Raw genomic sequence first — 20,710 nt, 5'->3', positions numbered from 1 at the left:
ATGGATAGCTGGATTAGTCTCCTGAAACTACATTGCATCCAATCTGTGTGCTATCACCCCTGGAGACCAGAACTTTAAGCCCTGTGGCCTGCTCAAGCCTTTTCCAGACTGTACTGCATACATGGCTAGTGCTAATGCACAAGCGTGTGTTATTAATAGCTCTTCTACAAATGCATACAGTTTGAACTTCATTCACTCTAGGACTGACATTTAATGAATGGAGTATGAGAACTGTGACCTCAGGGTTAATGCCAGTGGCTTGGTCAACCATCCATCCTCTGCATTCACATCTTCCAGAGAGCCTGGGATCACAGGGACTAAACTTCCAATTTGTGATTCAGTCTCTCCATCACAACAGCAGTATCTGTTTCTCCCTCTCCAGCAGTGAAAAGTCATTCATTCAATCCATACGCCAAGTCTCTGAGCTGTCGAGCTGGAGCACAGAGCTTTAAAGAGGGATTGGCAATGCGGCCAGCAGTGGCTAGTAAGAGCTTTACACAGACAGACAGACAAATTCCACCTTATGCACCCGGCAGCACATGGTCTCTGAGACGGATAGAGATGTGTTTGAATCAATATCCTGCTTGGACATGCGACGCTCGTCTGTCAGACACGTGTACAGTAGCATCGCACTGCAACACAAAATGTGATCGCTCTGAAACAACAACAACAGTATCTCACATTGCAAAGGCATGAGCTGTGCCGGGGCAATAGCTATAGTAAGTTGCCTGGTGACAGTTGCTATGCCACCACTGGTTTTTGTCTACTTTAGACTACTCTCTCTACTAGTCTGGACTCACATAGTTAGTATTGGGGCTGAGTTCTAGTGCATTTTCACTGTCCCACAGTGATGAGGGTCCTACACTGGACACTGCAGAGAGAATGAGTGTTAATGGAAGTAATGTCAAGTGTATATCAGGCTGCACAGGACTGGCTTTACCCATTTAAATTCACACTGTAACTACAGAGAAACAACAGGTGCCTGCATTATCACTATACTGCCTCAAACACTCCAGAGGCCATAGAACAAGAACTGCCATTCATAATGCGTAAGCTTGACATCACAGAGACCCAGTTATTATACAACAATGTTGCTTAACAATCACGCAGAGTGGTGATGATCAAATAAGTAGTAATTATCTCGTTTATGTAAAGATAAATTATATTGGAGCCTATTCAATCTGAGACCCATATGCAAAATCAATCCTCTGTGTATTCACACACACACACACACACACAGAAAGAGAAACACACAAACATAACTCCATAACTCCCACGCAGCAGCTTTGTGTTGAAGAGAGTGAATAGACCAATGTTATCCAAAACAACAGACTGAATAGATCGGAGTGTGCCCTACATCTACACCTCAACTGACTCACTAGACATTAGACAAGGGACGTGCACAGTCACTACATCAGATATATAAGCTGTGGTGTTATAGTGCAACAATTCAGGTGAAGTAGACTTGGCCTTGTTTCCTTATATTAAAAAACTACTCCTTTATCTTCCACCAGATGATTCTGCTCAGGATGGCACACTCACTACAGGCTTAGACTAGCTTCCTTTCAATGGTTGCTTGTATACACATTCTCTCCATACCACCCAGGCTCTGCGTGTGGCTATAACATATATCTTCAAACACTGTAAATCCTCTTATTGAAACAGCAAATATTACTCTAGATGAAAACAGAAGAAAGTCTCTCACACACTCTTATCTACGTGGAACTAAAACACACCCGGTACACACACACAATCAACCCTCTCAATCATTAATCTACACACAACTGCACTACAAACACATGCATGCATACAAACCAAGATGCTCTTCATTCCCACCAGGGGTTTTTCTACTAATCCATCACAAGTGGCCAAATGTATATAAATGCCTGTTGATTACACACATTACTGCTGAATTAAATTTATTTTTTAATGAAGTTTCACACAAATGTTACAGTACAGCATTTCTTTGAATCAAAGTAAAAACACACTGAAAATGATTATCACAGAATAAGAAATTGTTTGTGTGGTTGCTGTCAGTTGTCATATTTGCAGCCGTTGTGTTTAGTCATATGAGGTGGCCAGACTGCAGACAAAGCACAGAGCGCCTGCAGACAAACATCTGAAAAAAATATTTGTGCTAGAAGGTTCTTTGGAAAGTCAATCCACAGACATCTGGGTTTAGTCCTTAAGTGTGTGTGTGTTTACTGAGCTGTGTGAGAGATAGTGGACTGGAAGGCGAAGGTGATGTGGTTTCGTGCGTGATCGAGGTAGGGGTCTGAGAAGGTGTGTGTGTCACCAGAGAAATGTCTCCATTGCATCAACTCGGACATGCTGAGATGCTTCTGCGCTGCCGCCCCCTTGTCACCGTGACGACCCAGCTGGCAGGGCCTATCAGACGGCCGCTCTTCTTCCTCATCAACAGCTGAGGGGGATAAAAAAATTGAATATCTATGCACATGTATGTGACGGTACACGTCTCTCAGTCAAGTTATGTTGCAGTGTGTGGGGCCTGTCTTTGTGCGTACCATGGATTGATCCATCCATGCTGCAGCTGCAGCTGAGCAGGTCATGAGTGAGACAGGGTGTGTCCGTCAGGCTGAAAAGATCTCGCAGATCACTGGACGAGAAGCTGGTGTGCTCCGCCCCTTTCCCCAGGTCCACCACCGTCCCAGAAAGCCCCTGTTTGGACACCTGCCTCTGGAATATACGCTCCTCAATGGTACCTGAGAGGAAGACACATACACACACACACACACACACAACTTCAAATCAGACTGATTCATAGTTGATGTGAATTCAGTGTGTGCCTCACTGTGTGTGTTTGTGTGTTCTCACCCGCAGTGAGGAGACGGTAGATGTGCACAGTCTTCTTCTGTCCGTCTCTCCACACTCGAGCCATTGCCTAGACACAGCAGACAAGGCAATGTGGAAGAGGAGAGTGACACACATGTACACGGTGCCATCTGGTGGAGATGCATGTATATGAGTGTGTTACAGAGTGTGTATGTGTGTCTAGGCAAGCCAGAGAAGAAGAGATCAAAACAAAGACCCGGCTTGGACAAAGAGGACAGTACACACAGTAGACTTTGACCTTTTAAGGCATGTCAGTATGTGTGTGTGTGTGTGTGTGTGTCTTACCTGAATGTCATTGGCGGGGTTCCAGTCAATGTCGTACAGCACCAGGTGGGACGCACCCACCAGATTGAGCCCCACCCCTCCAGCTTTGGAGCTCAGCAGAAACAGGAAGTTCTGGGAGTACGGGCTGTTGAAATTGTCAACCAATCGCTGCCTCTGGATGGTGGGGGTGTGTCCGTCAAGTCGACAGAAGGTGTAGCCCAGGTGGACACACAGGTCCTGGAGCAGGTCTAGTGTCTGAGTGTAGTTGGAAACTACAACCACCCTGCAGGGACACACACATACAATGTCATATCAGACAAATATATATACGGACAAAACTACATACATGTAAAAAAAAAATACACACCTGACACACACACACGCTCACCTGTCTGAGGGGCTGAGGTGTCTGATGGCGGTCAGCAGGTCTGACAGCACCAGTAGTTTTCCAGAGTCGGCAGTGCTGAATCCACCTGAAGAGTAGGATTCTGGGAACAGACCAATCAGCCCCTCATATAAAGAGTTCTCTGCTGAACCACTGTTAGCTTTCTCCTGAATGCACAACAACACAGTAAATAGAGTTAGGATCGGGCTATGGCCAAACCTCCAAACACACACCTACAGGCACCATAATTAGAAACAGAGTGAGTAGTAAGAGGGAGACTGAGAGTTCAGTAAATAACTACAATAGCCTAAGGCTATAAACAAAGATCAGCAGAACAGTTAAGAGTTAAAGAACAGTTAAAGAGATCACTGCTTCAGTCAGATGCCAATTTCAACTAGTCACACCGCTGCCTATTAACAGAACATAACCTTGACAGTGGAGTGGAGCAGGCCAGGGTGGTTACAGAGTTTCTTCAGGGCGGTGATGCAGGCCAAGTGTGTGTGAGTTTGCGTCGAGCCCTGGAGGCAGGCTCTGAAGACTCGGTGGGACAGGAGATGCTTGTAGAGCTCTCGCTGCAGGGGGGAGGGGTCGCAGAACAACGTCCAGTCAAGACGCGGAGGCAGGTAGCGGTTGATGATCTCCTGGGTCCGCCTCAGGATGAACATGCCAGTCAGGCGAGAGAGCTCTGCAGCTCGCTCTTCCCCCAAAACTCTCTCCTCCTATTTGAAGAAACAAACACATCAGGTTTTAATGATGTTGCCAGTAAAGTGATGTCTATGAGAAGTAGATGCATAGAATGGAGCAAGCAAGAGGGACATAGAGAGTATTACCTCTGTGCAGGAAGGCTGTCTGGAGCGTAAGATAGGCTCCTCATACACTTTTCTGTAAGCAGTTGATGACCCGAGAATCCCCGGGTTGACGAACTCTATGATAGCGTAAAACTCCTGCAGATCATTCTGTACTGGAGTACCTTCAAGATACAATTCATGAAAAAACCTTAACAACAGGTTATAGTAGAGACTCAAAGAAAAAATGATCTTTCCATCTCTTTCAGTTAAGAAGCTGAGCATCTCTATGTCGGTGTGAGTGTGTACCTGTCAGTATGACCCTGCGGGTGCAGCTGAGCCCGCTGAGGGCAGAGGAGGTCTTGATGCTGCTGTTCTTCAGTCTGTGACCCTCATCACAAATTACAAGACCAAACTCCACATTCTGCACCTGAAAACACAAAAAAGAAAACAATAACAAACAAAACTAGTATAGGGTGATGCATTCGGAACATTCACAACTTGTTCCACATAACAGAGAGAGAGATGTGAGCTCAACATACCTGCTCCAGGGAGCGCAGCAGCATTTCATAGCTGATCACCAGAACACTGTGAAGAGGAGATGCCACAAACTGCTCTATCCTGTGGTCCTACACACATATCATCAGCATAGACATAATTATAAACATGCAAATGAATAATTTTATACACACAGGCAGCCCTGGTTTAAGGCCAGTCTCCCTACTCACTTCACCACCATGCTGCTCAAGAAAAACAAACTCCTTGTTAATCCAAAAGACAGAATTTCCCCTTCTCACCTGATCCACAGTGAAGACGCTGATCCTCTCACGACCCAGCCACTTGTTAAACTCTGCACCCCAGTTCTGCACTAGGCTGCCTGGGGTAACCACAAGGACACGCTTAGCAACCAATTTCCCACCATACGGCCCCTGCTTTAGCAATGTCCAGGCCAGCGCCACACTCTGCAGGGTCTTCCCCAGACCCATCTCATCAGCCAGGATAGCCCCGTAGCGACACATGGCTCTGCAGCACACACACCAAACATCACAATCGATTAGGAACCCTGGTGAGGGCTGTGATAGCTGACACATGTTGTCTTTAACACTAAAAGCTTGGTTCTTTACTTGTTTATCAAGTGTAACTGAATTTCTTCTTTCCAACTGTGAGGTTACAACAGATTTTGTTGCCTCCTACAACATAATTCATTGGCAAGATCTCTATCCATCGCCTCACAACCCATGTTACAGACACAGCTCCGTTACCTCATGCCCATGACACACTCATAGAGGAACAGCAGGCCGTCTCTCTGGTGGGGTCGGAGGTGAGTGGTGAGGTAGGGGTCAACCACCACGTCAACCACAGGAAGCCCTGACTTGTTACAAGACCACTGGTGATTGGCAGAGGGTCGTGGCATCACCAACGCACCTACAGAAAGCCCAAAGCCTTTAGTATGTATATACATAACATTTGTGTATGAAAAGTCCATTGTACACAAGTCCGTGTACAGGTATTTTATGTGTAATAACAAGTTTTGTGTCAAACCAAAATATGCCATTAAAAAAATTAAAATGTAATCACACATTTGATGTAGTTTAAGGTTTGTGTTATTGTTACTGTAAAATCTATTATATCTGAACTTCTGCAGAAACTGGTCTAACAAAGAGGTATAATAGCTAAAAAGGCAAAAAAATAAAACACAAGGCAAATAACGTATTCTATTGACTGTTCAGAAATGCACTTTGTAGATAAAGACTTTTAATGGCAAGTTACATTATAGAGTACAGTTCAGAATGTGTATACATTCAAAGCTTTGGTTGGGAAATCGTCATTGTCCAGAACAACCTCTGTTCTAATACATAAAGTTCTGGTTCTGTCTATATACCTGGAGCTAGGGGGTCGTGGCGAGGTTTGCAGGATTGTTCCTCCTGTGGTTTGGCTCCTGGCTGCTCTGCTCTGCCCAACAGCGTCGGGCGACAGAAAGGTTTGGACGCCAAGCGACGAGAGGGAGGTGGAGCTGACTTCATATGTGGCTCCTCCTTCTCAACTTGGACCTCCTGGAAGCAGCGTCCCCTGGCAAAGTCCTCTGCAGATATCACCCCCATCACCTCCACCTCCTTCCCTCCGATCATCAGAGTCTCTCCCTCGCACAGGGAGGCCAGTTCTGACACCTTGTAGCCACTTCCTTCACACAAACACACACACAAACTGAATTCTCGAGTCTGTGACTAAGAAAAAATTATCTTCTAGCGCACTTCTTAGCACTTATTTTAACTACTTTTTCAAACAGTTTTGTTACAGGAATATTGTCAGTGCGCTACTGGCACTCAGCCTTGCACTCCTGACTATCAGGACACTCTCCTTGTTCACTGTGCTATCTAAAGGTAAAATGTAAAACATAGGTGTGCCTCTGTCTCACCCTTGCCAATGTCCTTGCCCTCCATATCTTTGAGTGTGGCAGTGCGTCCTCTTGTCACCAGGACTGCATCTCCCTCCCATCGCTTGTGTTTCTTCTTGCTGGCCTTACACCACATCACACTGAAGTAGCACACTCCATCCTGACTGCAGCCAGACGCTGCTCCAGGATCAGAGACCGACCCCACCGCCACCACTGGGATCTGAGGGGAACATCTCACTCCTGCAACACAAAGACAAAATGCAGCGGCTGAACATACAGTAGAAGACCGAGAGAATGATCTCATGTTCAACTCACACAACCCCCAGCAGAGGTCACTGGTCCACCAAGGCTACATGTCCCACTAGAGCCCCACACCCAGGATGAGAAATCAGTGTATGCATTTTTTTCCCCATACACTCATACACCCAGAGAACAAACAAACCTCATGCCAGGTTACAGTGAACATGCAAGAAACATCTTTTAAATGCACAGTGCTGAGAATGCCACTGCAACATGTTACCATGCAATGCTCTCAGCTGATTGGGTCCTCACTGGTATGTGCTATTTTGTCATTAAGCACTGTAGCAGAGACTAAAATAACCACAGGTTATTGATTTACAACCCAAGGAAGAAAAATCTCTTTCACAGAGAGGCTGAAATTAGGAGGAATGGCTGTCCAAAGTGTAATAAACACAAGACAAGGAGAATTTTAACCTCAACTTTTTAATAGAAATAAATGAATGTATGAACATAGAAGAAACAGACAACACTCATACATCAATATTACAATAACAATGTTAATGTAATCACATACATTTAATAACAGTAACGTCACAAAACCAATTCCACCTCCCTTGTTTCTGTCCTTCCTCAACTGTCAGCTAGAGAGAATTCTTGCGCTGAACCTTTTCAACTCTTTCAGCCAAATGTCTTCAGCACCCAAATATACAGGATTTGTCTCCATTAGTTGTTGTTCTACAGGCCTTGAACAGTTGAAGATGTATCTGTTCTAAACCCAGTGTTGACTCTTTACTCTGGTAGTGATTCTTACATGTTTCTTTTTCATCCCCTTCCTACTTTGAAAAATCACATCTAATTTTGTGTTTTTTAGCGTAATTCTAGTGTTAAAAGCCAATGCATCCCTGGTTTATTACATCTGATTTCTAGATGAGATGTCAGATCATACTGATTTTTTCTTTTCAAAGAATCAATAGAGCCCTCCACATTCCCTCTGGTATGAACTGAGCTCACAGTCTCACGCTCCTGACAATTTAGTATCCTATAGTTGCTGTTGCCGTAATATTGCTAACAATTCCAAAGACATATGATCTTGGATAATTAAGATCATCAACACTATGCTAACATTCCCATAGATGCATATTGGAGGCAGGCCTGGGCAGGAAAAAGACACCAGCAGGACACACCCTCATTCATCACTCATAAATTCCCTTCCAAAACATCTACTTTTAAATGTGTTTTTTTTAGCTTGTCACAATGTTAGCAATGCCAATTTTTTATTTTTTTTGTTGGCTCCGCTGTCAACAACTAGTAGAATGATTATGAGAATAACTTTTTAACGATCACAGACATAAAGACAGACTGGAGACACCACAAGTCGGTTAGCTGCACCCAGCAATACACAAACAGGCCATGAATGTCTGTAAGAGGCACAGCAGTTCCAAAAGAAATTCAGCTTCTAAAACGACTTCCAAACATAAAACTGATGTGCGTGATTTGCTCCTCAGCCATGTCTCAACACTTCAATCCGGACTCCTCAGAGACTCTCCCTTTCCGACACTGCTCACAGATGTGTGTGTGTGTATATGTGTGTGTTCATGTGTGTGTTATAGAGGAATTGGCAGCCCATGTCGGAGTCGGGCAGCCTTCAGTTTCTCCACTTTGATCTTGGCTTTCAGAAGTTCCTCCTCCAGTTCCTGCTTCCTCTTCAGCCCTTCCCTCTTCTCCTCCAGGTAGATGCCCACCTTCCTGTGATTGGCGAGCACCAGCTCGTGCTCCTCTTTAGCCAGGTGCAGTGGGCGAAACCTCTCAGGCTCGTGGTGGGGGTAGATGTCGTTGGGGTAGAGGTCGTGCCGTAAGGGCAGCGGAGAGGCGGAGAGTGGGATGTTGACAGATGAAGTGGCAGGAGACAGGGAGCCGTCGTAATCGTGGACGCTGCCCAAGTCCTGCTCCCCCTCACGCTCCTGGTCTCCCTCCAGCCCCGGCCCTATGTGTGTGGAGAGGATGGGGAGGTCTGGCGGTGGTTTAACGTCCTCCTCTGGGTCCAGCTGGACCACCTCATGGGGGACAATGGGGACTGCTGCCGGGAAGTCCTGGAGTCCAGCCAGAGAGGAGCTGCTGCCAGGATGCTCGATGGGAGAGTTTCGCTTAATGTATATTAACCTACAGACACAATCAAGGATAAACCAGAGTTACATTAACAACTGGACAATAACTGTTAATGACAGCATTTACACAGAACAAGTATTAGTCTGACAAATTTTATATGGAAAGTGAGACTTATAGCAGTCAAAATTGGAAAATGTATATGCTTGCTGCTGCATAAATTATGTAATCCCATCAGTGAGTGGGTACACATGCACTAAAGTTGAATGTATAGGTGTGAGCAAAAAACACAGTGGGTTGCAAACGGTCCATTTACTGTTTAGTTTGTTGGAAACTTAAAGAGTTGAGTATTTTCAGTGTGAATGTCCTTGAACAACACTGGTCAATTCAATGTAATTGTATCTTGAATAAACTACTAACATAGCTCTCAATAAATAATCGCAGCACCTATTTCCCTCCACTTGCGCATGGCAACGTATAGAGAGAGTGTAATCTGATTGGGTTTGGGAACTGTGAGAACAGCCCCTCCCCTCCTTCCTCCTCTAGCAGGTAAATCAGTATTATCAACAAAGACTGTTTTGGAGCTGCTTGCCCCACTCTCATCTGACTTTGTGTTATCCTGTCAATTCTGTAGTGATATGTGTATGTGTGCAAGTGTGTGTGTGTGTGTGTGTGTGTGTTTATGTCATACTGTACCTGCGCAGTGCCTGGTCTTTATCGTGTATGGGCACATGGTGAAACAGGTGAGGGATCATCTCCATAACTCTCCTGGTTGGCTCGGAGATGCTTCCTCTGTACTCTGGCTGGGCGTGTCTCCGTTGCATCACTTCCTGCTTGGCTGACTCCTTCAGTCTCTTGTAGAGGGTCCTGAGGCCCTGAGCGGTGCGGGGGGGTCTGTCCCCTCCCAAGGCGTTGTACTGCTCAGCCACAGTGTCCCAGCACTTGTTCTTGTCCACGATGACAGCATGCTTGTTGGTGTGCTCCTCCAGGATGCGGACGTGAGGACGGACCAGCTTCAACAGGTCCAGCTTCTCGGAGAGGGTGAAGTTGGAGGAGCGAGCTTTACCCACCATACTGGACAGGAACACAGAGCTGGACGCCATCTTATAGCATAGCGGAGTGACACAGACCAAATCAGGCCTATTGGCACGTTTCAATCACCACACTCCGCACTGTGGCTCCTTAGTCTCCCCCCCTGTCCTTTTCTATTGTCCCTCCTGATGGCCTCTCTCTCCCCCTCTCTTGGTCCACGGTGATAAAGCCAATACTGGTTTAACTCTCACACACTTCTCATTTTCTTTCTGTTCCTCTTTTCTAAATCAAACACATACTACGTCTAACATATGCATGATACATACACTACACCCTAGGTTCTCTCTCAGCTACGTTGCACAACAAAAACAGGCTGTGCACACAATAAGAATCAGGCTTAACTAGGCCAGCCTCGTTTAGGCCCCCGCCTACCGCGGAGGGCTTTGGATGAATTCCTCCCAGCTTAGGCTGACGTAGCTAAGCCGCTTAAGCCCAGCCCGACCTACTTACAGCTCGGTCTCTCTAAACCCCAAACCAAGCACAGCACAGAGCACAGCACAGCCACGCTGTTATAAATATTATCATCAGCACGGCAGCATCTCTGTGCCGTGCACAAACAGGGGGACAGTGTTGAGGCACAGTATCATAGGTTGTTACGGGTGAATAGCCTGTTTTCCCAGAGAAAGAGACGGGTTTGAAATAACGCTGGCTTAACTAAGTGGGGGGAGGGGGGTCTGTGCGCGCGCTGCGCATGCCCGTAAAGGACAGCGTGTATACCCATTTTCTACAGTCTATGGTTTACACATGAAATAAATCTGAACTCTGCGTGGAGAATATAGATACAAATTATCTAAACACAGTCGCGGATGCGGTGGAAATCATGCCGAACCAAATGCGGAGAATGAGGCGCGTGGGGAAGGGAGGAAAACAGAGGCACTAGTTGCTCTTGCAGGAGGAGGGAGTGAGACGAAGCGCGCTGGTTTACTGATCCTGAGCACAGTCCTAATCTGCCCGGCGCTGCCGCTGCACTACCCCGCCTATTTGCATAATGCTGGACCTGCTGTCACTCAGCCCGCCTGGTTTAACATCCATCTTTGTGTGTGTTATTATTAGCCACAGAGCACAGACAGGCGGCGAAATGAGAACGTTTTCACTGCAACAAACTATTGCGTTAAATGGTTATTGGTATGGTTATGGAAAAAGTGGTAAAGATACATTTTGAGGAAAACGAGGCGCACACACGTTTTACTATAAAGCCCTCAGAGCATGCTTGTTCTAAAATATTTGCACACTGCTCCATTATTGAAAAGCATTTTGACTCCGTGACAGCAATGTCATTCCTGTGAGCTTGCATGTAATGATTATGTATGTAAATGTGAAACAAAGAATTCCAGTATGTGTAAACGTAAAAATAATGTGTGGAATTAATTGTTATTGTGGAATTAATTGGGCAGATGCTTTATGTGTGTGCCAGCAAGAAGTGATTAAGATGATTGTGTTTGTGTTGAGTTAGAGTAGACTTTCCCCTCCCTCCAAAAAAAAAGGCAACAGTAACTAAGAAACAAGTCAGGATTAATATGAATTAACATTCTTAAACAGGGTCCATAACAAACAAGCAATATGCCAGTGCAGGGCAAGAATATAAATCCCTTTCATATTTAGTAAGTTCAAATGTTTTATAATTAGATAGTGTTTAGAATTGGGATCCAGTTCATTTGATACCTGCAAAGATATCTGAAGTAGGAATTCCCAAAGTACAGGAAGAGGTTTCAGCCATGTTTTTACCCACAAAATTTTCCTAAATCACCTGATACTTTTGTCCAAGAGTGAACTTTGTCTATAAATCACCATTCTTGAGGGCTTCCTGGTGTCTGCTAATGCACATTATAATGCTCATGTCGGGTAATTATGACACTATATGTTTGAATCCCCTCCCTCCTTATGCTGTTTCTCAAACAATAGTTTTGTTGGTTATTTAACAGAACCAATTTAGTAACAAATGGCTGTTCAGGTTCAGAGTTTGCAGGTTTCTAAGTAGTCTTGATATGTGCTGTTCATTCTTTTTTGGGGGGAAATAACAAACAGTCCACTCTACTCCTGCAGCACTTTATTTCATAAAATGTAGACTTTTATAACTGTTTGCTTTTTCTTCCTACAATCTTTGTCCACCAAAATAGATAAGTGTCCATTGTAAGCAGTGAAAATGAATTATGATCTTTTATGAACCTCCAAGTACTGTTCAGAGGATCATTCATATGCATGCTGAATTAATCAGTAGCGCAGTAGAACACAGTAGAATGATTGTGAAAAGGCGAGGTATGTGTATTTACAGATAGGCAAGGAAACATTAAGCTGCCAGAATTTGCAATGGAGTTTCACTTGACATTCTCTCCCATAAAAAGAGAAAGAGGCTCGGTTTCAAGCTGATTACATTTGGTAGATGTGTCCATGTAAATTGTGGTGTGTTCCTTTGCACTGCTGGATTTCAAACTTGCCCTCTGGGGACCCACATTATCAATCAATATTTTGGATTCAAGCCTCTAGGGCCAAACCCCTATTGTTTTTGTAAGGATTCTTCTTTTTCTTTTGCTCTAAAATGATCTGTACCTCAGAGACCAAAGTCCTAGAGCAAGCAAATTTGCTGGATACATTTCAAATCTGCCCACTACTCAGACAACAAAAATTACACCAATCGGCCAGACAGTGGCCCTATAACACGCAATATGTTTTTGTCAATAACTCCTGAACTGTAACCCATTGTACATATTGGTTTTCATTTCAGCCTCGACAGTTTTCTGCTATTTTGACTTTTGCAACCTTAACCTTTTTATTAACCTTTTTTGCTATTTCTCTCGCAAAGTAGAATCTCCACAAAATTTTGCAAACACCATATGTGGGCGTCCTGTCTTATGGCTATTATACAGAATTGAATTTTGATACTCCAAACCATTTGGCTGTGAATCACAATCAAATTTGACAGCAAAGACAGGCAAACAAAGAAAGTGACACATGATTCTTAAATGCTTGATTGTAGGGCAACCAACAGCACCTATTTTTAATTTTGATAAGTTGCCTCAATCTCCATCAAATGTCACCTATGGCATATTTCAACTGCCTACATCATCTGTATCACATAATGTTGATAATTGTAGCCGTTTGACCATGATACACAAAAGATGTTGATGACAAAGGCGCACAGACAGGAATGACAGGAAAGTGTGTCAGACCACATTTGGTCATGCTGAATATCAGGAAAATTTGGCCGTTTTTCAAATGGCAATAAGTCAGGCAACATTTCACCTGCAGTTCTAGGACTGTCACCAAAAAGTTATATTTATGAGCCGTAAAACTTTTCCAAAATTATGAATCAAGCTTCTAGTGTCACTGTCAAATCATTTACCCCGCTAGTTTGGACTCCACTTGATGAGAAAAAGGCAACATATTGTAACCAGTAGCGTCATACAAATTAGCATTGTCCAGTCAGAAATCTTCAGCTGTTGACAGTGACCAACTTTTTCCCCACTACTTTTGGGTCTTAACCCAGACCCGGTAAAATACCCCTTTACCAGGTACCACAGTGGGACTCCTCTGTATTGGAACACATTCTTTGAACACAGTCTGTGTCAGGAAATGTTTTTTTTTTAGAAATGTTTAAATCTTGTCAAGAAGAGACACAAGGTAGCAATATGGGCAAACGCTGCATCACCCCCCCCCTCTCTCTCTCTCTCTCACACACACACACACACACACACACACTGTTCTTCATGCCACCATGCCCTTACTAGTAGGTCTCCCCCAGCTACATCTTTGTGTGTCTCACCTGCTGGTCTGCCGTCTTCTGCGTACTCTTCTGTTGTAGTGTGCAGATATTCTGTATCCGTCTCATTTTCCTTACTCTCTGCTGCACTCAGAACACGAGCCAGAGCCCTGGACATGCCTGGGACAGCCTGACAAGCACTGGGTTGGACATCAAGCCCCGTTTTACTCACAGCCGGTGCTGTTAGACTTCTCTGGACCTGCGGGAAGAGAGGGAGTAAGAGGGAAATTATGATCTGGACAAGCTTGAAACAACACTGGATGATAAACAAGGGTGGAAATGACAGTGAATTCTGAGGGACCATAGGGAAATTTGTGTGTGTGGCATAACCAGGGTAAATTACCTTATCCAGTGCATTGCCTAAACTGAGTTTAAGGGACAGGGGTTTAGCATCGGCCACAAGACCTGAAGGAGATGCTCCAGGGGGCACAAATCGGGGCTTTTTCACCGCATTACCCAACAGCTGGCTGGGGGCTCCTGAGCGCCGCATTCTTCTGTGGTTAGGATCCCCACAACAATAAACTCAGTCTCCTAAAGATGGTAAGCAAAGAATGACAGCACAACAGTTAACAGTGGTAGCTTATTAGTTACTATATAGTATACTATCTGTCAGTTAACTCAGTGGTTCCCGGTGTGGGGTCCAGGAACACCCAGCGGTCCTTGAGGGGGTCCCCAGCAAAATATGGAAGGGTTTAATTTAATTCAGTAGACAACACAGCCAGAAGAGTCATCTGGCTTTATTTTGTTCTTGCACTTTAGTTTGTAATTTCCAAACTTTCCACTTAAAAGAATCGAGTTTGAACAATGTCCTGTCATAATTTTACAGTTTTATACAAAAGATCACATCTAAAAACGTTCTCTTTTCTAAAAACGAACTCAGTAACTTTAACTCTGACTACATTTTAAAAGAGCTACTTTTTACTTTTACTTAAGCAGATATGTACACCCTTAATTTTACTTCTAAGTAAGTAAAGTAACAATACTTGAGTGGGATATTCTAGTACACTTTACACCTGTGGCATCAGGCTAGCAAGCTAACGCGTTAGCAACAAACAGAAGTCACAGTTGTCACACCGCTTGCACCGACTAAACTCGGTTGTAGTGCCATGTTTGATAACGTGTGGCAACGTATCGTACATACCCGAAAGCGGTTCCTGCTTTATAAACAGCTTTAAAATCACAAAATGGCACAAATTACAAAGATGTCACTCTCTGCTTTCTATAAAATCTCTAGTGTTGCCTGTCTGTTTCTCCCGCTGAAGTTTTGTACAACGTCATTGGTTGCGTGTGATAGTGGGCGTGGTCAAACATAGTACGGGTTCGTTTGCTTCAATGCACCGCAGCAGACCACCGCGGGAGATAGTGCTCAAAATCGTATTGGGTTTTGCAGCAGGCATCTCGACTGTGGAGTGATAAATCGAGTGCACCTCATAATCCAAGGTGCTGGTGTCGCCTTTTCCGACAGCTGATCCCACTTCAGCACTTTCATCAGACATTAGAGCACACGAGAAGGGATTTAGAAAACTGTTAACTGTTGTCAGTGTTTCCTCTGGCCTCTGGCGGAGTGGTACTGGCTGAAAACATCCGTAAGTTTTAGCGTTTTTATTTTGCAGTTTGATTCTACACAGTTTGGTACTCTCTCTCTCTCTCTCTTTCCCTCTGTGTGTGTGAGAGAGAGAGAGACAGAGAGAGAGAGAGAGAGAGAGAGAGAGAGAGAGAGAGAGAGAGAGAGAGAGAGAGAGAGAGTAATGTGAAGTGTCCAGGGGTCTGCTGGGTTGCTCTTTGATTTTTGTGGTCTGAGAGAATCTGTCATCTGATGTTGTGGAGTCTGTAATCCAATCAGGGAGGGGAGGGGGGTGTAATCCACGTTAATCCCACATCCAGAGAGAGAGAGAGAGAGAGAGAGAGAGACAGAGAGAGAGAGGGAGAGAGTGAGAGGGATTGGAAGAAAAACCTGGGAAAGGGTGGATCATGAAGTCACAGGCAGACAGCTGAAGGACATCAATAATCTACAGCGGCTATACCACCCAGTTTTATTGGTATGAGAGTGAGTAAAACACAGTACTGTAGACTCTGTATTTGTGTGTGTGTGTAATTCTGTCTCTGTCTCTCTGATCTCATCTGACAGCTGCCTTCCCATGTCCTGAACCCTATCCTCCCATGTCTTCTCCCTATCCTTGTCGTCAAGGATACCTCTCCATGGAGACGCAGCCCCAGGGGCAGGGGAGGGGCTTCAGAGGAGGAGACCCTCACCTTGATGGAACAGCAGGGAAACAGAGAGAAGAATGAAGCAGGAAGGGGCATAGCAGAGAGAGAAGAGGGAAGTGGGAGAAGTGGAGATCAGCAGCTAGGAGGAAGGAAGAGTTGGATGAAGTGACAGATAACTTGTCAGGTAAGAATATCTTTCTTAGGGGTTGATAATCAGAAAGAGAGGAAACATGTGAGTCTGCATTGTGGCAAGCTTGGGCAAAAGAGTCTCACTTTTCTCATGTATGTGTCTGTGTGTTCTTCTAGGATGGGCTATGATCTGGAGAGGTTTGTGGGCTACGTGAATGAGGGCCTGCTGTGCTGTGTGTGCCGGGACGTGTTGGAGCGCCCCCTCCAGGCGCCCTGTGAACACGCCTACTGCAGCGCCTGCATCAGCAGCTGGCTGGTCCACCACCACTCCTGTCCTGAGGACAGACTGCCGCTGGACGTCGGCAGTCTCAAACCACTGTACAGGTGCTCCCTCTCTGTCTCCATCTCTACCCATGTTTGTGTGTGTGTGTGTCTGTGTGTGTGTGTGTGTGTGCACATGTGTGTGTTTAACAAGTATTTTATCAGGCAGGTCACTTAGGAACAAATTCTTATTTACACAGACGGCCCGGCGAGAAGTTAGCCTCTTGGGGGAAAGGGGAGGGGGATATAATAAACAATCAAACATATAAACATTCAACCTTAAGAGACATAACAGACAGACAACATTAAACAACAAACAACATTATCATTAATAACAGGCAGTAAAAAGGAGAGAGGAGAGCAAGGGGGGGGAAAAAGGACAGAGACAGGGTGGTAAGTAGAATGCAACACAATATAAAACGGTAATAAAACAACACAAATCATACAAGAATAGATAAATTAAGAATAAAAGCATCATTGTAGGGATAGGTGTCTGTCTCTCATTCTCTCTCTTTCTTTCTTGAATTTCTCTGACTATTTCTGCTATACCTAAGGATCACAGGCATAGGACACCCTTGTGCACCCCTATCTATCTCTGATACTATCTCTCTCTGTTCCTGTTTTTGATGATAGGTACATGCGTAACGACCTGAACCGTCTGCAGATCCGCTGTGTGAATGCAGCGCAGGGCTGTGAGGCGGTCTGCTCCCTGGAGAGCCTGCACACACACGAGGATGAGTGCGAGTTTGCCTTCATCTCCTGCTCTAACACAGGTATGACAGCTTCCACGGACTGAATGATAGCTCATCTGCATCACTTAGCATTTGTTAGGATTTGTTTTTTTGGTAGTTATTGTGATGGTAAATGGGTTTTCTGTGCCAATGTGTTGGATAGAAAGGTAATACAACACCTGTGTGTGGGGGGAACAGGTGGCTCCTTTGTTGCCATGGCGACTTCACACAGACTACCGCACCTAGGACTTGTTCAGAAAGGGTTAACAGGACTGAAAGCTCCCACTGAACATGGCACACTGACCTCATCCAGAATGCTTTCAGGGTCGACTTTCCATCATTCTTTAATGAGCATTTACCGTCTTTAAAAGTGTATGTGTGTGTGTGTGTGTGTGTGTGTGTGTGTGTGCCCATGTATACATGCATGTGCTCTTGTGCTCACAATGTGACCTGTCATTGGCAGGTGGAGAGTACATATGTTACCATTGTGGTAGGTATAGTGTGAGAGTAAGTGCATGTGGTGTGGATTTTTGCAATTTTTAATACTACTACCAGCAACAGTTGACTCTGGTGCAAAACCTCTTGCACCAGAGTCAACATGATATTTCTTACTGTCTTTGATTGCTGTGGAGTGTATAAGAAATGAGTTAAAAAAAAGTTAGAGTTAGCGAGGGCTATTCATCCGTTTGGTATATGTTGTGGTGATTTGTTTTGCATTTTTATTGCAAACCCTGTGAAATACAACAGAAGATCCGCACACAAAATGCTCCCGTAGCAAAGAGTTCTTCCTCAGACTTACTACAAACACTTCTTTATTAAATTCTTCATACGGGAGCATTTTTGTGTGTGGATTTTGTGTTATATTTCACTCAATATTTTCTTGGATCTAGCACCTATCTTTTGGATGTACAGGTCTTATTTTTGATTTTGATTTTTTTTTGCAATCCTTGTCAGCAAACCAGATTTCCCTTTTGTAACATGTTTTATAAGTCTCCTTTTCTAAGTCTCACTCATATATACACAACAATGGAGTGTATGGTTGCTTCAGTTGACACCTTAGTGCAGTGGTTCTCAATGTGTGGTCCAGGGGTCCTTCAGGGGGTTCCAGGGGGTCCCCAGCAAATTGCTGAATTGTTCAACTAAAACTAGAAGTTAACACAATTAGAGAATGTAGAAGAATGTGTATTTTCATCATAGTTTCACTGTTATCTCTCTACCTACAATACAGATAGTCATTGAATTCTGGACAAAATCATATCTAACAATAAAAATATTCTCAGATTTGGGTCCAAGAGACAAAATCTCATCATATGGGGGTCCATGGCCCTAATGTGTAATAAATTAGGGGTCCTTGATATGAAAATGGTTGAGAATCACTGCCTTAGAGAACATACAGTACATGCAGCACTGTGCCTTTGTTCCCTCAGGTTGCCCCGTACAGGTAGAAAGGCGGGGTTTAGAGGCTCACCTGTCAGAATGTAACTTCCGCAGCAGGGTTTGTCCCAATGGCTGTGGCCACACCCTTCTCTCCATTGACCAATCGCAGCATAACTGTGTAGCAGAGCTGCGCACCGAGGTGGAGATGCTCAGGTATGCGTTGTGTGGTCGTGAAAACTCCAATTCCAGACTATAGAAGTGATAATGTGCTACAGAACAGCTTGTATTCATTTTGTAGATCATAATTTTGATCTAATTAAATGTTTACGGTAGGGCAGAGATGCTGTGCAAGGTGGAGGAGGTGAGACGCGAGATGGAGTCTCGGCTGGACTCCCAGAGGAGACACATGGTGCAGAAAGAGTCGCAGCTGAAGAATGAGGTGGAGGAGCTCAAGGTGACCTCACAGCCCTTCTCACCTATTTACCTCCACAGTTTATAAGGCCACAACAACACACAGAAGTATACAATGTGAGCAGTGTTAATGTATCCAACATAAACTCTTGTGTCCTTTTCCATGCAGGGTCAGTTGTCCCGGGTGATGTGTGACATGCGCGCCCTGTTAGGGGCAGAGCGTCTGAGGAGACAGGAGCTGGCAGAAGCAGAGCTGGAGAAGAGAGAACTATTGGAGCTGCTAAGAGACCTACAGCCAATCAGGAGCCAGCAACCTGTCGAACAGCCAACCAGGAACCAGCATCAGGGGGACCAGCAGCCAGGCGAATGGGAACTGCAGGGAGACCAGCCGACAAGACACCAGCAGAGGGAGGCGTCCTTACAAGCCTCCAGTCAGTCACTACATTCAGCTCAGTCTATAAATGTGTTGGCTCCACCTCCGTCCCCCCAGCTGGGAGAGGGGCCGCGCAAGGCCGGCACCCGCAGCCTGACTCTGGACTGCATAAAGAGGAAGAGCCGGGAGGTCACCGTCATCTGAGTGGATTGGACCGGTGGACTGATTAGGCAAAATAGATTAGAAGGAAGCCTATGTTGCTTCATATTTTTTCACTGACATTTGACAAATAATTGTCAATATCGGCTCAATAATCAAACATGGGGTGAATAGAAGTAGTGTAGCTTCTGGCATGAAGAAATTTTGACCTTTTGATCAAATGACAACAAATTATTAGCTGGAAGAAAAATCATTATGCAGTGGAATGAACTAGAAGTAGAGACACAGTTGTGTTTGAAAGGCAGGTAATTCTTTAAATAATTCTGTTACCAATCCTACTGAGAAAGTAATCTTCCAATGGTAGGCCTGTGTGATAGTAAGGGGAACCTTAATTTTGTAGACTCCAGTCAGACTAGATCATGCTCAGCTCACCCATATTTACCATGTTTAATTTTTGCAATCAAGTCGTTTAATGCCCCTGGATTTTGTACCTATCATGTTTCAATTAAAAACAGTTGCCGTAACCCATCCGTTTTCTTGTTCTCTGGATCACATTATCCCATCTGAAGTAGTAATATCTATTTAGAAAGTAGTATTGGCTGAAAGTTTTGAGTGTGAATTATGTTGAATGTCCTGCAAAAACCTTGCATCATCTAAGCTAACCATACCCCCACATGTATAAAAATGTCTCTTGACCCTAGAACCAAGTCGAACTATTGCAAATGCACTGTGAAATCATTTATATTGGTGTCAAAGTAATGAAACAATCCAGATACTCTTGGAGAATAACTGAAACCGCTTTAATAAAAAAAAGCAAGGCATTTCAGCCGCAGTAGACTTTATCAGGGTTACAGGATTGCATGCACAGTCAACAATAGTAACGAAAAGTACATTATAGCATATTAAAGCATATTTATTGCTGACTACGCATGCAATCCTGTATCCCTGATGAAGGCTATTGCAGCTGAAATACACTGGGTTTTAATATTTAAGCTTTGTCAGCTTTTTGAGTCACGCACCTTGGATGAGCCTCAAGATTGTCGCAGTTTTGCCCTTTATTAGTGTCAAGAATAAAGTCAGTTCAAGTTTGAGACACAAAGTTTCTGCATGACACTGGCATTAAGTGA

At 44.5% G+C, this 20,710-nt stretch overlaps 3 protein-coding genes across 3 annotated transcripts; 1 reads left to right on the top strand and 2 right to left on the bottom strand.

The window, feature by feature from the left end:
- Nucleotides 1-1,939: 1,939 nt before the first annotated feature.
- On the bottom strand, nt 1,940-15,129 carry rad54b (RAD54 homolog B). Its single transcript, XM_071520236.1, has 16 exons — nt 15,016-15,129; nt 14,218-14,405; nt 13,878-14,073; nt 6,704-6,922; nt 6,170-6,469; nt 5,550-5,712; nt 5,085-5,310; nt 4,830-4,916; nt 4,597-4,717; nt 4,333-4,472; nt 3,931-4,221; nt 3,506-3,669; nt 3,139-3,400; nt 2,836-2,902; nt 2,526-2,723; nt 1,940-2,422 (listed from the first exon to the last, which is right to left on the bottom strand). The coding sequence occupies exons 2-16, from the start codon at nt 14,362-14,364 to the stop codon at nt 2,202-2,204; spliced, it is 2,802 nt and encodes a 933-aa protein (XP_071376337.1). The 5' UTR covers nt 14,365-14,405; nt 15,016-15,129; the 3' UTR covers nt 1,940-2,201.
- On the bottom strand, nt 7,519-10,128 carry LOC139644762 (fibrinogen silencer-binding protein). The gene is made up of 2 exons (XM_071520237.1): nt 9,722-10,128; nt 7,519-9,082 (listed from the first exon to the last, which is right to left on the bottom strand). Exons 1-2 carry the CDS (start codon nt 10,126-10,128, stop codon nt 8,527-8,529), a joined length of 963 nt encoding a protein of 320 aa, XP_071376338.1. The 3' UTR covers nt 7,519-8,526.
- A 1,059-nt stretch (nt 15,130-16,188) lies between the features above and the next one.
- Nucleotides 16,189-20,116, top strand: rnf41l (ring finger protein 41, like). The gene is made up of 6 exons (XM_071520252.1): nt 16,189-16,266; nt 16,389-16,595; nt 17,166-17,305; nt 18,691-18,853; nt 18,974-19,094; nt 19,221-20,116. The coding sequence occupies exons 2-6, from the start codon at nt 16,390-16,392 to the stop codon at nt 19,626-19,628; spliced, it is 1,038 nt and encodes a 345-aa protein (XP_071376353.1). The 5' UTR covers nt 16,189-16,266; nt 16,389; the 3' UTR covers nt 19,629-20,116.
- Nucleotides 20,117-20,710: the final 594 nt, after the last annotated feature.

This window comes from Centroberyx affinis, unplaced genomic scaffold (genome assembly GCF_046629955.1).
Source record: "Centroberyx affinis isolate AG114_WGS23_722 - 3 ecotype Tasmania unplaced genomic scaffold, CSIRO-AGI_Caff_v1 ptg000782l_1, whole genome shotgun sequence".
Lineage (NCBI taxonomy): Eukaryota > Metazoa > Chordata > Actinopteri > Beryciformes > Berycidae > Centroberyx > Centroberyx affinis.
Note: the sequence above shows the minus strand (reverse complement) of the source record. Positions and strands in the feature narration are given on the sequence as shown.

Coding starts and splice junctions, on each gene's coding strand:
- rnf41l (XM_071520252.1), top strand. CDS start 16,390: ATGGGCTATGATCTGGAGAGGTTTGTGGGCTACGTGAATGAGGGCCTG. Junction 16,596..17,165: donor AGTCTCAAACCACTGTACAG/GTGCTCCCTCTC, acceptor TTTTGATGATAG/GTACATGCGTAACGACCTGA. Junction 18,854..18,973: donor ACCGAGGTGGAGATGCTCAG/GTATGCGTTGTG, acceptor TGTTTACGGTAG/GGCAGAGATGCTGTGCAAGG.
- LOC139644762 (XM_071520237.1), bottom strand. CDS start 10,128: ATGGCGTCCAGCTCTGTGTTCCTGTCCAGTATGGTGGGTAAAGCTCGC. Junction 9,083..9,721: donor AAAGACCAGGCACTGCGCAG/GTACAGTATGAC, acceptor TTGTGTCTGTAG/GTTAATATACATTAAGCGAA.
- rad54b (XM_071520236.1), bottom strand. CDS start 14,364: ATGCGGCGCTCAGGAGCCCCCAGCCAGCTGTTGGGTAATGCGGTGAAA. Junction 5,311..5,549: donor GAGTGTGTCATGGGCATGAG/GTAACGGAGCTG, acceptor TGTGTGCTGCAG/AGCCATGTGTCGCTACGGGG. Junction 4,473..4,596: donor CCGCAGGGTCATACTGACAG/GTACACACTCAC, acceptor TGTATCTTGAAG/GTACTCCAGTACAGAATGAT.